The sequence below is a fragment of the Lissotriton vulgaris genome, chromosome 4_1 (assembly GCF_964263255.1).
Source record: "Lissotriton vulgaris chromosome 4_1, aLisVul1.2, whole genome shotgun sequence".
Classification (NCBI taxonomy): Eukaryota; Metazoa; Chordata; class Amphibia; order Caudata; family Salamandridae; genus Lissotriton; species Lissotriton vulgaris.
In genome coordinates this window covers 1126181330-1126199439 of record NC_141691.1, presented here as the reverse complement: position 1 = coordinate 1126199439, position 18110 = coordinate 1126181330, and the positions used below count along the sequence as shown (strand labels likewise).

Below are 18110 nucleotides of genomic sequence, written 5' to 3'. Positions count from 1 at the left end.
TGTTCAAAGTGAGGAATGCAGGCTCCAGCAGGGGAATCTGCATCTAATGGTTGACAGGGCAATTGACATTTGTGGCTATTAAAATCACCCATTAAAAAAATCTCAAAAGGAGTATGTGAATTTTGACTGTATTTGTTTATCAAGTTCACCAAACAATGCAAGTGTCCAAATTCATTTGGTCCACCCCAGGCGTTATAAAAATTAATTACTAGTATAATACAGCTCGGGGAGACTGTCCATTCTATTGCTAGGATGTTTGGGGAACCTGAATTCAATAAATTAAAAGTTCCTACTAAATCTAAAGAAAAAAATGTGATAAGCCCCCCTTTTGCTCTCCCCGCGTTACTAGAACTAGCAGGTATTATAAAGCTTAGGAAGCCATCTAAGGAAAAGGAAAGTGAAGTGTCCCACGTTTCTTGCAGAGCTATAACCTTATGTTTGGAGATGTATTGTATCCATGTAGGGTCCGATCTTTTAGCTCTTATTCCTGCAACATTCCAAGTCATGAATGTGCATGGTAGGGAAGTTACCCTCTCAGGCTTGGCTATTATAGGTGGTGTTAAGGGTGTAGGTAGTCAATCGTTTATATTCAAATCACTTAAGGGATTAAAGCGATTAACCAGGTCCATAATAGGGCCTGTGTTATGGTACGTAGATGAATTTCGACTCGCTTTCCTAGTTACAGTTTGCCACCCATTAGCTGCTGGGGCCATATTGGGGGGGGCCATCCTATGTGAGTTGAAGCGGGGCTGTGGGGGATAAAAGAAACCTAATGGAACCGCCCTGAGACTGTCGTTTTCCTTAATGTCTGATCCATCCCAGAACAGGGTAATCGGGCAATGATCATTATTAAAGTTTATCACCACACAGTCACCTTTCACATTTTTAGCCCGTTTTCCCACCCATCCTACCCTTCTCGCAGCTATGATGCTAGAGGATGTGTTTGAATCACCGCTACTTAGATCATCGCACCATTTTTTTACTTTTCCTATAAGTGCGGGAGTGGACTCCTCCTCGCCTTGCCTTAACGGGGGCACCCCTAGGAAAACAGCTACATAGGGTACTACCGCAGGGGGCAGATTTAGGTGAATCTTGCTTTCCAAGTAACTAGTTTCCCCTGATGTTGAGGGGACCTCCTGTCGGGTGATAGGTATGGGTGGTTGGGGGACCTGTAGGCCTACAATATCTGATTCCATGGGCTCAGGTGTGGCCACAAGAAGTGGTAAAGGTAACTGCTGTGCGCTGTGACATTCTACGACCTTTTTATCACCAAAAGACAAGCTATCAAGTTTTTTTGCTATATCGTCTATCAAGACACATTTTTTTAGCAAGCCTTCGAGACATGTGTTCATAGTATCTACTATGTCCTTTGCAATTCCCACTAAAAGGGGTTCAATCCGTTCCTCAAAAAGAGCCTCAAGATGGTCCTTCAGGGACTCCTCCATCCCATGACTAACTCGAGGAGGGACCTCCCTCTTCTTACGTTTTTTCGAGGACAATTTTGAATTTCCCAATGGGTCCGGAGTCACAGTGGGAAGCAAAGTTTGGGATGCACAAGCTTGTGGTAAAGTGGAAACACTAGCAGTTGTGGGTTTCGTTATAATGACATCAGGCTCTAGGGGAATGGCTTGCGCTTCGGGTAATATAGATGTGGAAGGGGACTTAGCTAATATACCCAGTTCTTGCTGTGCTGTGGCGATTTCTTTAGTTAAAGCCCCCACCGCAGAAGTAAGGTAGGACAAGATGGAGTCAGATTGTTTTGCCACTTTAGCCTTTTTCCCACCATCATCTGCGGTAGCCCCGCTTTTCCGCTTACCCATATTAGCAGGAAATGTACGGTGGGTAGCCCAGCCCTGCCTGGTCTTGCCGTGGACTGCCGTAGACTGTCCCGCCCTTGTCCCGGGCTTCTCCCGGGCTTCTCCCGGGCTGCTCCCGCGTCGCGGGGGGAAGTCCTGGTCTTTATGCGCCGCCTGGCGCCAAAACGTGGTCCGCTTCTTCCTCCCGCTAGGAACTCTGGGGGATGTAGTCTTTTTCCCAGCTGGACGGCGGCGGTGCTCGTTGGCAGAGAGCGCCGCGGCTCCTTCCTGGCTCCTGGCTGCAAGCGGTCCCTTCCGCCAGCAACGCTGCACCCTGGTGAGTGCGCTGTGTCCCCCGCTCTGCCGGGGGAAGTCCTGGTCTTTATGCGCCGCCTGGCGCCAAAACGTGGTCCGCTTCTTCCTCCCGCTAGGAACTCTGGGGGATGTAGTCTTTTTCCCAGCTGGACGGCGGCGGCGCTCGTTGGCAGAGAGCGCCGCGGCTCCTTCCTGGCTCCTGGCTGCAAGCGGTCCCTTCCGCCAGCAACGCTGCACCCTGGTGAGTGCGCTGTGTCCCCCCGATATCACTATATGCCGACGACATTCTGCTCTATCTAGCATACCCATACAGATCGATCAGGGTGGTTTTGGATATTTTTACAAACTTTGGTAAATGCTCGGGGTATGCAATTAATTGGCACAAGTCAGTGTTGTTTATGCTGAGAGGTGATGTGCCTCGCCTCCGGATAGACTGTGCGATAACAGTCGCTAAGGAAGGTTTTCGCTACTTGGGAATTTTTATCACTTCAGACCCAGCCTGTTTTTATAGCTCTAACTTGGCCCCACATTTGGCTAGACTACGAGCAGATGTGAAGCACTGGTGGACCTTGCCCTTTACACTGGTGGGAAGGGCGGCACTCTTCAAGATGCTGGCTCTTCCTCGCCTTCTCTATGTGCTACAAAACTGTCCTCACAGAGTTCCGGATTCGTACTTCATGGCTGTTAATGGAGAGGTCTGCACGCTGCTGTGGGATGGTGGGGACCCTAGGATTGCACGGCAGAAACTGACAAAAAGCTGGTACGATGGGGGCATCGCTCTCCCTGATATACAGCGATACTACTGGGCGGCCAATCACTGGATTTACCACCCCCAGATGACCAGGTGTACTCTCTCGATAGATACCAAACTGATATCTCGGGATACCTGGGGGCCTTGTATGCCACAGGCAGGAACCATAAGGGAAAGTTCTTTGGACCGACCAAACACACACTAGAAATCTGGCGAATAGTTACCTCTCGGCTGGGTTGGACAGGCACTCTCTCACTAGCCACACCACTGTGGTTCACTCCAAAACTGGGAATGCTGGGCTATCAGCCCGGATTTGATAAATGGGATCTTATCGGGGTGTCTACAGTGAGGGATATGGTTAAAAAGGGGGCAATACTGACATTTACTGAGCTCCAGAAACAATATCAGCTGACACAGGGGGAATTGTACAGATACATGCAAATTAAGCATGCCCTGCAGACAACGTTCCCTTCTCCCAAAGACATACTGGAGTCGTCACCCCTAGAGGACCGTTTGCTTGACTCAAAGGCTATATCTTTGACATACAAAAAGCTGAGTAATAACCTACCAGACGATTTCTTGAAGCTTAGGGAGAGGTGGCAAAGTGACATAGGGTCCATAGAAGATGAAGACTGGCAAGCGGCCCTAATGTCCCCACGCGCAGCGGCAATTACCCAGCAATTTAAACTGATTCAGCTTAGAATACTCCACCGATCATACATTACAGGGACGGTTCTAGCCAAGATAGGGTCTAGGCCCGATGATCGCTGTCTAAGAGGTTGTGACCAGAAGGCCACGTTCTATCACACACTGTATATCCCTTGTGGGAGTGAGTTACGACACGTATGTGCACGGCCCTGGGGAAAGCTATTGTACTGACCCCACAGTTGGGAATCTTAAATATTTGGGAGGCCTCGGACCTGACTGAAGTCGAGCAGCAATTCACTACGTTGGGATATACGCTAGCAAAGAGGGAATTGGCCAAGGGATGGGGGAGTGTAAGCCCACCTCGTACCACACTCTGGGTTACAGAAATGGACAGATATATGCTGGCGGAGACAGAGGTATACAAGGCTCGGGATGCCCCAAGAAATGGGACATGAAGTGGTCAAAGTAGAATAAATACAGGGGAGATCTTTGTGTGTCGCCTACTGTTGAAATGGAGATGCGAAGACAGGAGAGACTTATGGAAGATGTGTAAGGTGCACATATGATTAATGTCTTTGTATGATCTTATGGCTAAGAACATGTACAATGTCGTCCAATCATGTACTGTATGACTATGATAGGCATCAATAAACAAAGTTTAAAAAAAAACAATAACAAAAACAGAATGGAGCACTGAAGGGTCTGCAGACTGGCAAAAACAAATACGCTCTGGCTAAGAATTGTACTTTTAATAGCAGCCCATTACAAAACTGGGTAATGTTGAAGGGTGATGTGAAATCAACTGTGTCTCGCTTGTTTACCGCCAGCAAAGATGTTTAGCTGCCAGCTAAGGAGGCAAGGGCGCAAGGTGTGGAGTTAGCATCAGTTGATATGCCCTGATCAGATGCTGGCCCTCCCCAGGATATCAGCCTCAGTTCTGTTTGTAGTCTCTCCACCAGCTTCTCCGCTTCTGGGGGACTAGAAGACTCTCCAGCTGGTAATGAAACTCAGGAACCATCTCTACAGGCAATACTACAGCTATTGTAGTCCCAGTGGACAGAGGCGCAGCAGTATTATGAGCAAGTAAGAGCTGACAATGAGGCAATTCAGCAGTCAATATCAGAGGTCACTAGCAACATAACTGCTCTGTTCACAGAAGTGGCAGAATTACAGTAACGGGTTGTGTTGCAGAGGAAGTTGGTTCAGCTACATCTAAATTCATTGAATATCAGGACCATCGGCTGGCTTTGGTACAGTCTAAAGTCGAAGATCTCGGAAATCGCCAAAGAAGTAACAATTTGCGAGTGTTTGACATTCCGGAAGGGAAGTAGTAGGATGACCCCCAACAGTACATAGTGCAGCTGTTCAGGAAAGCCTTTCTAACCTCATGGACTGGGACATAGATTCACAGGTTCAAGGGGCACATCCTCTACCCATAAATCGGGATAGCGATAGGTCTTTCTCTAATTCACATTCTGTGCATCCTCATTCAATCGTAGTCTACATAGGCAAGTGTTTGCAGAGACAGGTGATTTCCATGAAAACCTGCCTGGGTCTGCTGGTAGCAGTGGATGACAGGTCAATCTTTGGCCATTCAGACCTCAGTAAAATGACAATGGACAGGAGACGGAAATTGTGCCAATTGATTGACCCTTTAAAGACGTTTGGGGCACAAGTCTTTCTGCAGAAACTGGCAAGCCTCACAGTAACTTTTATTGGGCAGATTGAGATGTGTTTTACAGAACAGGATGCAAAACACCCCTTCGCAACATCAAAGGGATAACTGACTGATTAAGACTTGATTGGTTGAAAACGCAGACCCGTTTCCAGGCGCTGTTGAAGGGAGGCAGATAACAATGGGATTTCCTGTAATTGAAGGGTGCACTATGCAATTGCGTTGCTTGTTAAATTGGCTGTACATTGAGTAGACTTTAATAAAAATATGTTTTTAAAAAAAATTGTATGGTTGAAATACTAAGAATGGGTTTGGGTGTTTTGGAATAATGCTTTCTTTTTTAAGGGACCAGCTATTGCTACACTGCTTCTTGGGTTGGGCTTTTTTCTTATTACTACTTCACAGGGTAAACTTGGGATCTATTGGGGCTTTTTTAACCATCCACAACCCAAAGGTGGGGAAGGGTTCCCTAGCCAGTGATGGGGAGCTCCTGAGTCAGGCAGGTGACGGTTGTGGGTGGAGATGGTGTTTAGTGTCAAGGTACGTGCATACAAAACTTTTGCATTTGGCAGGTGGGGAGTGTAAGGGGAACAAAATCAGAGGATATATCACAAATCGATGGAGATGTATAAGGGCATGGCTTCTCTGGGCAGGGTGGGATGGCTAATAGAGCACACGCAATAATGACTAGATTTAAGTGGATGCTTCAGAACGCATCTGGCCTCAATTCCTTTAATAAAAAAAATTTCGCACGGGAGGAGAGTAAAATGTATAACCCACATATAATTGCGCTAACAGAGACCCATTTGGCATAAAAAAAGATAGACATCTATATAAACAACTTGGCGAAAATCTGTTGATCAATACATCACAGACTGCCCCTATTCGAAGGGTTGCTATACTGGTAGCAAAGAGCTTGGTGTGTAAGAATGTGAGAGCTACATCTCATGCTAGGGTCAGATGGGCGATTGTTCAACTTCTTACTTATGGGCAGAAATATGTACTATGTGCAGTTTATGGGCCGAACGTTGATGATCCCAAGATGTTATATGATCTTTGTTTGGAATTATTGGACCGGTCTAGTGAAATGCTGGTAATGGGAGACTTCAACTGTGTGATCGATAATGCTATAGACTCAACCAAACATCTTGACTCTCCATGAATGGTGAGGACAAGGACTTACATGTTTGAACTCGCTCTGTTACGTGGGCTTATTGATATGCCTGGAGGGCACAGTATTCTACTATACCTAGGTATATGTATTATTCATCGCCACTCAAGCACTATTCTCTGATTGATATATTTGTTAAATGGGGGACTCTTGGGGAAATTGAGATAGAGGTATGCCCTAAGGTGTCATCAAACCACAACTCTGTTATATTAGGTGTAAACTTGTTAGGGGTGGGGGTCAGACGGCATCAGTTTTGTTTCCTAGATACCTTCTCACTAACTTAGGCTTCTGCAAGGTTGTGGCGAGTTCTTTCACAGTTTTTTTAGAGATGTTTTTATTGGTTTGAAAAAACATGTAAATCACAGATCATTTGATTGTATACAATTCAACACTGTTACAACATTCGTCTATTTAAAGGAGTAAATCCTGGCTTTCCTGGGGTGTTTCATGATTAGGCTTGTAAAGTATGGCACAGATCTGGCACACAGACGCTAGGGCAGTTATTTGATGCAAATGGCTTTCATTCTTTTTCTGAGTTACAAAATGAGTTTGACCTTACTCGCTATAACTTCTTTAAATATTTACAGCTGAGGGACTACTTTACACTGAAAGCAAGGCGATAATTGAATTAGAAACTTCAGCTATTTTATCAAACATCATTAAGGTTAGCTGGAAATTACTGTTTACCACTAACTACCAAGGGTTTTGTGAGCACAGAAGTGAAGAAAGCCTTCACTCAGCAGCTAAATGGAGCAAAGTGCTCTCTCAGGAGATGTTACCATCAGAACTATATTGGGCTTTAGAGACAGTTGAGGGTGTTGTTAATTCAGTTAATTAAAAACTGCATCAATTTAAGACAGTTTGCATGTTTTAATACACGCTAAACAAACGTATGAGGTGGGGTCCAAACTTTTACCCAGACAAAACTAACTGCCCAAGTGTAGATGTCAAGCAGCAGACATCCTGCATATGTAAATGTAAATTGATACTTGTATAGCGCACTACTCACCCGCAAGGCTCTCAAGGCGCTTGTACGAATACCGCTGTGGAACCCATCCTGGCTTTCCCTGTGAGGCGTCCACTCCTGGGCACCCCCAAGGTGGAGGCCAGGCATCCTTAGCGTTGTGGGGGCCGTTGTGGAGATTAAGCAAGCTTTTGCCCAGAGTTGCAGAGTGGGACTCCATGATTGGAATAGGCACCGAGGCGAGAATTATCAGGTCCGTGGAATTTTTGAGCCCAAGACCCGCCGAGGCGGGGAATTGAACCCTGGTCCCGGGCTAGATCTCTGCATCAGGGTCTGCTGCTCTAACCATTGAGCCACACTTCTCCACATATGTTATACACAAGCCCTGCACTTAAGCTATTCTGGGAGGAGGTGTGTCAATTAGCTACGGCAAGCTTAGCATATTAACTCCTATTAATTCCAATGAAAATAATGTTGGGATATGGGCTGGAGTTCGACATTAGGCTGAGACAGCTGCTGTCTATACTTACAGTATCAGTCAGAATCTATTGCTAGTTCTTGGGTCTCAGTATTTCCCAGCGGGCAACCAAGTGGTGGGCAACTAGCCGCCAAATACATGATTCAGAACATGCTCGGGACAGAGTAAGGAGTGCTCGGTCCCTTAGGAGGTTTGACAGAATATGGGCACAATTTCATAGGGACCAGTACACTGATGTCTATCAATGCTTGTAATATTTGTAGTTTTTGGGCAGATGGCATGTACGTATTTTTCCTTTGGATGCAGTATTTCTGCTTGTCCCTCCTGTATTTATTTGTTAGTATGTTATCATTGACATGAACTTCCTTTCGCCTGCTCATCTGCTTCACCATTTTGTTTGCTGATGATGATAATGATTGTATAAAGTTAAATGTGTCCATTGGATTGCCAATGAGGTATGTGATATGATTATGACTTAATAAAAAATATTCAAAAAAAATAAACGTCAAACGATTGCGCAGAAAAAAAGGAAAGAAACTGATGTCAGCAGGCAAGGGTAATGCTTATATGCCAATCTGCTCCATCACTTCTGGTGCCTTACAGAGTTACCTTGGAGCCACATGGCACCAACCTACGGTCGTGCTGGAGCATTGCTGAAGTATTCTCCAGATACCCTTTGGCACCTGGGGATATTCTAAAAGTGAAGATTCTACTGTTAGAAGTATCCCCCAGAACAAGGGGTTTTAGCACCAAATTTGTTTGGCAGTCCTGAGAGATTTTACCCTACTCAATTAGCACTTTATTTTTCCCCCCACTATAATTTTGAGGGCACATATGTCCATTGCCCTGCCATGTTTTATTTAGGATCAATTCTATTAATCTCCTGCACTGGGACAACTTACAGCTGCAAAGGGACACTGTCTGTAACTGGAACAGAGCCACAGGGCACTTGTCTGCTGCCCCAATCACCCTTGGCAGAGGAGGGCCACGAGAGGTGAAAGCAGCCTCTATGCTGTGGAGGCAGTTGCAATCCCAACCCTAGTGCAGTAGTGAGTTTGCCTTCACATTCTCTTTTTTTAATGTACAAGAATGCACAACCTGGACAAGGAGGGAGAACTTGCAAATACACCCTTGACCTTGGGTAAGGGGAGGGGCTAACAAAGACTTTCCACCCCAGACAAAGGCTTATTCCCGAAGGGAGCATTCATGCCCATGAAGTGCAAACATGCTACCATATTGAAATTTCAATCAAAAGAAACACTGAAGTTCGCAAATAAATATAAAACGTTGAGGAAGTTTAAGATAATGGGAACAGATAGGTTGATGAAGGGCTTTAACATTGGCTAAAACTACAAGACAAAACCTTAAAATTGCCAGTCACAGTAGTATGTTAAACTTTAACTCAGCCTAATGATTTCATCTTTCAAATGTTAAAGGGTATTTCACACTTTAAAATCCATAAATAAATGAAGAATTCCACATTTAAATATGAAAAAAGTGCAACAGAACCAGACAATAACCCGAGTAAAATCATACATGGAAATGTAAATTTATATGATCTGTAATAACACAGAAAAATATTTCATGGACATTACAAAAACACTAATGTTATTCTCACAGGCAGACACATTTAGGAAATATGTATACAGAGCAATATGAATAATGGTATAGCTACCATATCAATTCGAATTCAATTCTAACTACATCAACTGAGAAAATCATACCAAGGTTTTGCTCACTCTCCATTCGTTTTACTCATTGGTCATTCACAAATCATGTACACCTTTCACACCTCAGCACAGAGGATGGCAGGGGTGGCATTCAAGATTAATGTATAAGCTTGTAAATTTCACAACCTTTTACATATTGGGTTGCATTCTGTAGCTCATTCATTTATACAAGGGAAAAGGTAATTCATTCAATCACAATTAATTGGTTGGTAAAGGTTCATAACACTAATCATAATTTAAACTTCATTTGCACAACGTGACAATCATTTTTGCAGAGTAAGAGGACTATAGGAGCCACTGATTAGCAATACATACCAGATTAGGAAATATGATTTTTCACATTACCTAATCTACATGTGATTAAAACAGAAGGGAATTAACATGACTGTATTGCAGAAAATGCATAATAAATATAAACTCAATATTGCATAAAGTCCAGTGTATATAACAATATGTCCTCAGCGCATGAAAAAGTGAGCAGTAGTTTAAACATCTGAAAATAAAATAAAACGCATAAAAAGCCACAGCTTATTTTCGTACCTTTAAATTAAAGCCAAATCTTCCCTCTTCATCTGGGGTGATGTGCACCAAGAGCAAGCCTCCAGACATAGATTCATTCTGAAAGAGATTTACATTATCGTTTAGGTGTGTTGTAAAATATCTCATTAACCCATTTGAATAAAATAGGTGCTTGCTACATAATTTCTATTGTACCAAAAGAAAAGTTTATCCTCCACATGCTTGACTGGATCATTAAACATGTCCCTCACCCATCGCTCTCCAGTGCCACCCTGCAGTGTCACCCATCAAGGATGTAACAAGTCTGTAACTTATAAGGCGGGGACTGGGGCACTTGTGATAGTTCCTAGTACTTTTTGCACACTTCATTGAGGTGTACAGGGAGGAACCTAGAGGACAATTGACAGCGACATAACCCACCTTGGCACCTAAATAGTAACAACACCTACTAATAGAGGAGGAAAGAGGGTGGCTAAGAATCTGTGGTAACAGTATGCACCAAAAATACCATAACCAGAGAAAAATCTATGTTTCTTTTCATGGATACATGTTCCTGCAGATTTACCACTTTATGATTGAGTCCCAAAGCAATACTCTCCAGGATGGGGAACTGAGTAAAGCACATTAACACAGGAAGTCTTGCAACACCGTCCTGGCAAAGTATCCATCACTGTGTGCATGAGCTGTGAGGCAGTAGTGTTCAGCTAATGTATGTAAGGATAGCCACATGGCTTCATGACTGATGTAAAAAATCAGTCACATCTGGTGAAAACAGCAGAAGGCACAACAGCCTTGACAGCATTGGCCCTTTGTGCCCATGGAAGAACAGAACTTAATGTAAAGGATAACCTAAAGTGAGATGGTCATGATTACCGCTTTGGCCTTCTTGATTCCAACAAAGCTTACAAACAGCATATTGCTCACTCAATCCTTTTCTATGAAGTCAATAGAGTAGGACAGCACATGCCTGGGTTCAAGCCTATGCAGCTAATCTTGACTTGTTAGAGTGGTGAAGAAGAGTGATAGACTGGCCAGTGTCAAACTCTGGCACAACTTTAGGCAGGACTGCAGGTCAGATGTGAAGCACCAATGTATCTAGCTATATCTCCGTGAAAGGTGCACACATTAGGAGGGCCTTCAGGTCACCAACCCTACCGGCTGAAGTTGTTGTCACTAAGAAAACTATTTTCAACATCAGTAAACAAATCTGTCAACTGTGCATTGGTACAATTGGAGACATCATTGGTAACATTAGGACCAAATTCAAACTCCTCTGATGAATGATGAACACAGTGGGAAGAAACAAGTACTGCAAACCTGTCAGGAATAACATCACAAGTGGCAAACTAAATAAGAAGGCTGCTCAGGAAGGTACACTAAGGCCAAAAGAGCAGTCACATAACTGTCAAGTCCTGGTAGGTAAGAGATAGAGTGAAACACTGAACATCACAAAGCCAGTTAGACAAAAGATCCACATCATCCAACTCTCACCACTCAACAAAGTTTGTCCAGGGACCCATATAAATGCATTATTTTCAGGTTTCCTGGCAACGAACACTACCTCTGCCATTTCTGTAGGTAAACAGAGGGTAGCTAGTTGGCAGCACTCAATTTTCACATGTGCAGTTAGAGGATGGGACAGAGATCTGTCCACATGCTGTAAGAGAAGGTTCACGCTTTGCAGGAGAGGAAGTGGAAGTCTTCCTTTGGAGACTTTCATATATTGTTAAGGCAAGTGGGTGCTTTGCCATTGGTTTAAATGGCAAAGTTAAACTAGTAGTTTTAAAACTGCCCTTCCAGTGGCAGGATCAGAGCCAATTTGTATTTTGTCACACAAAGGGTGGCACCTTCAGTGCTGCAGCCCTGGATGGACACTCTGCCTCATGTGCCCTGATTACCCTGGGCACCATATACTAGGAACTGTGGTCTCTGCCAAATGGGGGTACCCAACTGAACATAGACTTTGTAATGGTTTAGCACACTGGCACAGAGGTCTGGTTCACAGATATCAGTGCACTCTCAGAGTCGAAAAACTAGCAGCAATCGTCTAAAATCACGGGGGTGAATGTGCAAAAAAAGAAGCATTTTCTTAGAGAGTGGATCAGGAAGGTACGTTTGCCATCAGATCTGAGTGGCCAAAACTCTTGTGGCAGAGGCTTTCCTGTCAGTGGTACTGACCAGACAGTTGAGACCTGAGAGATGGTGGATGGTCAAAAGACTGAAAGAAATTACCCACATTGTAGAAGGCGACCATAAGGGGGCACAAGATCGAGTTTATTGCCTGTTTAAGTGTACTGAACTATGGCATATTGCCTGATATGAAGAGAGGGGCATTATATCGGTGACTTCTGTGGTGCTCTGCACTATACTGTACTGAACTCTTCTGTGCAATTAACCACACTTCTGTCCGCCCTTGTCAGACTAGACAGCTGATACTCCACAGGACTCACAAGGTGGAGGTACTGTTCACTCTAATTCTCCACCCCTGATCTGTAGTATGAAGCAAGCCACCAGGTGCTTGCCTGGTCACATGTCACACTGAAAGTCAGAAAAACAGCTTTCCTTCACAGAAGCCAACCCATGCAGGATGCAGAAGGCTCAAAGGGAACAACCTGCTGCCACAATGCCTTAGAGACAATTCTAAATTATTTGTCATCAATAACTTTTGATTCTCTTCTGGAGTAGGCAAGGAACCAAAACTCGAGGCCAAGATCAAATCAAGCGAGTTAATATGTCTACCAATAAACATGGTGACTTCCCGCAAAGAGATTATAACATCATAACAGGACTTTTCATTGGTGACCAATCTAAAGAGGAAAAAGATCCTTGCACACAGACCTCAATATGTCTTGCTACCATCATTTATTGAGTCATTACAAGGGGCGTGGCGAACAAGTCAAGATGGCCGACATAAGATCCTAAAGCTCCGCACCCACACCCTCGATTATCCTGACATATCAAAATAATCTAAGTAATCCCACCCGATCGAACAATTGATGACAGCGAGATCCTATTTTTTATGCAGGACACACAAGCCTGGTGAACTCAAAAGCTGAAGGGTTGTATACGGCGGCGAGGTAAAGTAAGAGGCCTTGCTCGTGGTGCAACTACCGAGCTATCAAGCTGTGAGGAGCTGATTGCGCCAGACTGCAGGGGACATCACAGGCTCCTGGTAGGAAGAGGACAAGGAAGCCGGGAAATTGGCCCTGGTGGTACCTAGGAGGACGCCTGAAGTTGGAGGCAACACTCAAGGCCTCCACAGATATCCTGCAAGAGAGACTCAGCTCCAGAGCAGCGAGCGGCTCAGAGCAGTATGCCTGCTGAGCAGAGCTGAATGCACCCACTTTCCCACCCCAGACCTGAGACACAAGAGTTGAGCAGTAGCCACCACGATTCAGCCTACATACACAGCACGGGCATGTCCAGATACTGAGGGGGTGACTGAAGCCAGGGGCGAGGCCCACACCAAGGCACAAGAACGAAGACAGGCCCAAGAGGCCTAATTGTGCAACCCAACACTGGCCGTGCTGAGTCAGCCACGCTAGGTCAAACGGATCTCCCCTTTAGATGGAGGTGAGGCTCTGCAAATTATAGCGCTTTCAGAATAGGATGGGGCGCAGGGCTAGACAAGGCCTACGATTTGCTGCGGAGACACGGGACCGGGCATGAAGCTCGATTCAGGCCTAGGTCGATACAAAGTGACGCACAAGAGGAGCAGGGACACCTGAACATCGGTGCCATGAGGCTGGGGCATCTGCAGAGTGCAGGGGAACGTCCCAGCCGGCATAAATGACCAGAAGAAAGCCAGGAACAACGTGGCCTGACCCCCCGCCTGCATGCAGCACCCTCAGCATTGGTACATTGTAGCTCAGTGAGGTTGTGTGAGACCTGGAGGGTGGTTCGAGCCTAGGTCTCCGCATCAGTGGCGCGACGGAGAGAGTTTGAAGCACGGCTGTGAGAAGCCCCCGCGGAAGTGGTGCAGAAAGCAGCTCAGAGCCCAACACGGCTGAGCAGTGTTAGGTGCACTGATTGCTCCACTTCGGCCCTGGAACACAAAAGTCAGTCAGCAGCCATGGCGATCCAGAAACCCACCTAACTCGGAACAGATGCAGCAAAACCTCTAGCGGGCAAAAGAAACCAGGGACGAGGCCCGCATCATGGTGCAGGAGTGAAGCTGAGGCCTCAGGGAACAATCCGAAGCTGATGGTGTTGGCCCGTGGTGGAGAACCCAGACGAGACAGACGTAACTAGCGTCACGGTAAGGGCAGAGGTCATTACCGTGCTGTACCACCGCGAGTGGTCACGGATCTGGAACAGAGACTGATGGAGAGGCAGAAGGCACTTCACGTGGCCGTAACGATCTTGTCCACAACACAGGACTCTAATCACAAAGGAGGTTCTACCCACACAATGAGCGCAGATGGCTCGACTTCCGCAAGATCTGAAGATTTGTATTCCCTGCACCTTCCGGATATTACACCGTAAATGTCAGAGGACAGAATCTGAACATTCACCAACAGCCTGATAAGTTATTGACACTGTGCAATGTGCAAAAGTTGGATGCACTATTTTCACGCTTGATCCCTCCTGCCGGGCATGCAATGCAGGGGAAGATCAGCCATTTAGAATGTCTTATACAGAAGCTAAGTAAGACACTGCCTCCATTTAGTCAGAAAAGGTGCACACACTTACATCCAACACTTAGAAGGGATCACTTAACATCCTAACAGAACATCGAGGGGGTGACACAACATTAAAGGCACAAATCACGCAAACCTTATAGCCAGACATAGGCCACCCTAGTAGGTGCCAAGATTGGGCACCTTTGCTTGGACGAACTCCACTGGCAAGTTTGCTTTCATACGGTTATGCAGATTGCATTTGAATCCCCAGTTCTCTCTTTATTTTTGAGATCCAGAGGAGCGCTACACAATCACCCGGTCCACTGCTGCACATTCACAACCCATACCACAATAGGGGCAGCATTGCTGACACATGGAACAAGCAAATATTATTACACGGAATGTGAGGGGAATGCACACGCCCGCACGTAGATACTACATATACCCATACCTACAAAGCAGATCCACTAACATAGCCCTCCTGTAGGAAACACACTTGACCTAGGTAGAAGTTGAATACCTTTGCCTTCGTTGGTGGGGCCAGGTGTACAGCACTGATTATTCCTCCCAAGCAAGTGGGGCCTTAATATGGATGAAAGCAGAGGTCCTCTATGTGATGGAGGAAATAGTAACTGACACAGAAGGCAGATATGTCTACACCAAAAGCAGATTGAATGGCCACACTCTCCTCATAGGTTCTAAATATGCCCCAAATGTGGAACAAGCCATGTTTCTCCACATATTAACCGAAGTCCTGGCCAAATAGAGTGGAATTCCCTGGTTGATAGAGGACGATTTTAACTCGGTGTTAGATGTGGAGATGGATAGGTCATTCCCACCCAACACGGACCGCTGCTGCGTTAAATGTACAGGCACACAGGCATTAGCCGAGTGGCTGACCTATTGGTCTTTAATTGACATATGGCGCAATCTCAACCCAGACACACGCATTTACACATTCTACTACCCAGTGCATAGCTTGCATGTCAGATTGGATCGTTTAGTAGGGTCATACACTCTCTTTCACCTCATCAAGAGGACTGAATACCTGGGACGCATACATTCCGTTCATAACCCCCAATTGTTGCAACTTCAATGGGAAACAACCTTGCACCTTCAACCAGCAGGGCTGGAAGACCAGGCATTTTGGGCTTCCTTAGGGACAGCGATTTTGGATTATTTTGAGACGAATGACGGTTCCACAGATGACACACTTTTAGATTGGGATGCCTTTAAGGTGACCACCAGGGGGCCTTGCTTAGGACTCACCTGGGACAAACACAAGAAAATAAGTGAAGCACTTAGCAAAGTTAAGATTCAGCTGCTGAACCATTAAACCAACACAGCAGCAGGTGCAGGGGACACTTAGAGCTTAGAAGAGCAGCGCGCTGAGAATGCAGATCTATTGGAGAGGCTCAAATGCCACAATTACGTGGCACACTCTGCGCGCACGCACGCCACAGCTGACAGAGCGGGCCGGTTGCTTGCATGGCACCTGCGCCAGGACCAACCTCATCAGCCCATATGAGCTCTACGAAAGGATGCGGGCGCATGCTATACACACAGCATGAAATACACACAGCAAAGACTCATCATTACGAGCTCCTATATTAGTCTTCCGGGCAGCGTGACGAGCATCAACTGAATGCCTTCTTAGACACAATGCACTTGCCCGGGGTAACCCCAATGCAAAGAGAGACATTAAACGAGCCAATCTCCCCTGACGAAATTCGTGATGCAATAGCGGCACTGACAACAGGGAAAAACCCTAGGCCAGACGGTTTCCCAGCGGAGAATTATAAGGCATATGTCACATCATTGATTCCACCCCTGCACACAGATTATACCAAGGCCTTCACAGAGCAGAGACTCACCTTAGCCATGCCTGAAGTGAGTTTGGTGTCATTACTTAAACCCGAGAGGGATCCCACAGACCTGGGCTCCTACAGGCTGCTAGCCCGCCTTAACGCGGATTATAAGATACTGGCGAAGATACTGGCTGACCGACTCACGCCTGTGGTTCTGATCCTGATTCAAGCGGATCAAAATGGGTTTGTGTCCTCACGAAGCACCTACCTTAACTTGAGGCGCTTCTTTAGAGTCACAACATTCTCTGCGCCAAGTTGGCCATACTCCAGGTCTTTAATAATGGACCTCGAGAAAGCCTTAGACTCCCTGGAAGTGGAGTACTTATTTGCCGCACTAGCACATAACAGGCTAGGTAGCACATTCATACGCATTGTACAACTCTTGTACATTGAGCCAACAGTGCAGTTGAGAGTAGGCCCATATATATCCAACCCAATGCTGGTGAGAAGAGGAAATAGGCAGGGGCGCCCACTATCCCCTCTCCTCTTCTTGCTTGCCATAGAACCATTAGCAGAAGCCGAACACACCATGCTGGCGGGGCAACCTACTTGGGGATGGTACACACATGATATCACTCTATGCGGACGATCTACTAGTGTACAATAAAGACATATGCTCGATTCCCCCAAGATTGGCACATGTTTTAGGAGACTTTGCCTCCTTATCCGGGTTGAAAGTCTGTGCTGCCAAATCTAATTTATATCCCTTTAATGAGAGGTGACAAGACCCGACATGTCCTTAATGGGGTGCGCGTGAAGTACAAGTAGACACCTTCAGCTACCTAAGAATAGGAATATACAGGCAACCGACGGACCTGCCAGATGGTTACCTCGGAAGAGCGCTGACCGCCGTCTGCTCCCAAACGACATTCTGAGGAACAATTCCACTGTCGGTGACACACCAAGTGGCCGCCACCAAATTGGTGATCCTCCCACGGTTTCTATATCATTTTGCGAACTTACCACTATACATTCCTCTTGCCTTTTTTCTCCCCCTAGATTAGAGAAATTGGTTAGTGACTTTATCTGGGGCAGCTACCGACACAGAGTGCGATAAGGAAGCTATACTTGCCCACGGACCAGGGAGGCCTTGTGGCCCCAAACCGTGAACAGTATTACCTAGAGGCACAACAGCTATGGGTGGCAAGATGGCTAGTGGATCGCCAGATTTCTGACATGGCGACTACTCAACCACCCTGTTCTTTAACTACCCATATCAGACTATTTAACTCTTGCACGAAAATAAAACCACCGGAATCATTACTTCTCGGTGTGGCGCACAGGTGTTACTATAGGAGCTTATATATTACCCGACATTTGGCGCCATACGCGCCCGCTTTACTGCTAGAGGGAATGCCCAGAGGACACCTGAAGACCACGACTGTCGAACTGCGGGGCTGGCGGGAGGAGGGAATTCAGGATACAGCAGATCTATACTGGGAGGGTTTCCTAATTCCATGACACACTAGTAGAAGAAGACAGGTAACACCCAGGGAAATTATCAATACACTGCTCGCTATTGCCTACCCTTGCTTCCAAATAGGGGGATTTAACCAATGAGCCCCAAACCCAC

The 18110-nt window shown here is 45.9% G+C and overlaps 1 protein-coding gene across 8 annotated transcripts in view; it reads right to left on the bottom strand.

Annotated features, from left to right (window-relative positions):
• Positions 1-18110, bottom strand: part of PTPN3 (protein tyrosine phosphatase non-receptor type 3) — a 1864164-nt gene that overhangs the window by 524923 nt on the left and 1321131 nt on the right. For all 8 annotated transcript variants that reach the window (XM_086965368.1, XM_086965363.1, XM_086965366.1 and 5 more), the window contains one exon: positions 10069-10146. In XM_086965368.1, coding sequence (XP_086821494.1) covers positions 10069-10146 — 78 coding nt within the window. The remainder of the gene's footprint in view (positions 1-10068; positions 10147-18110) is intronic.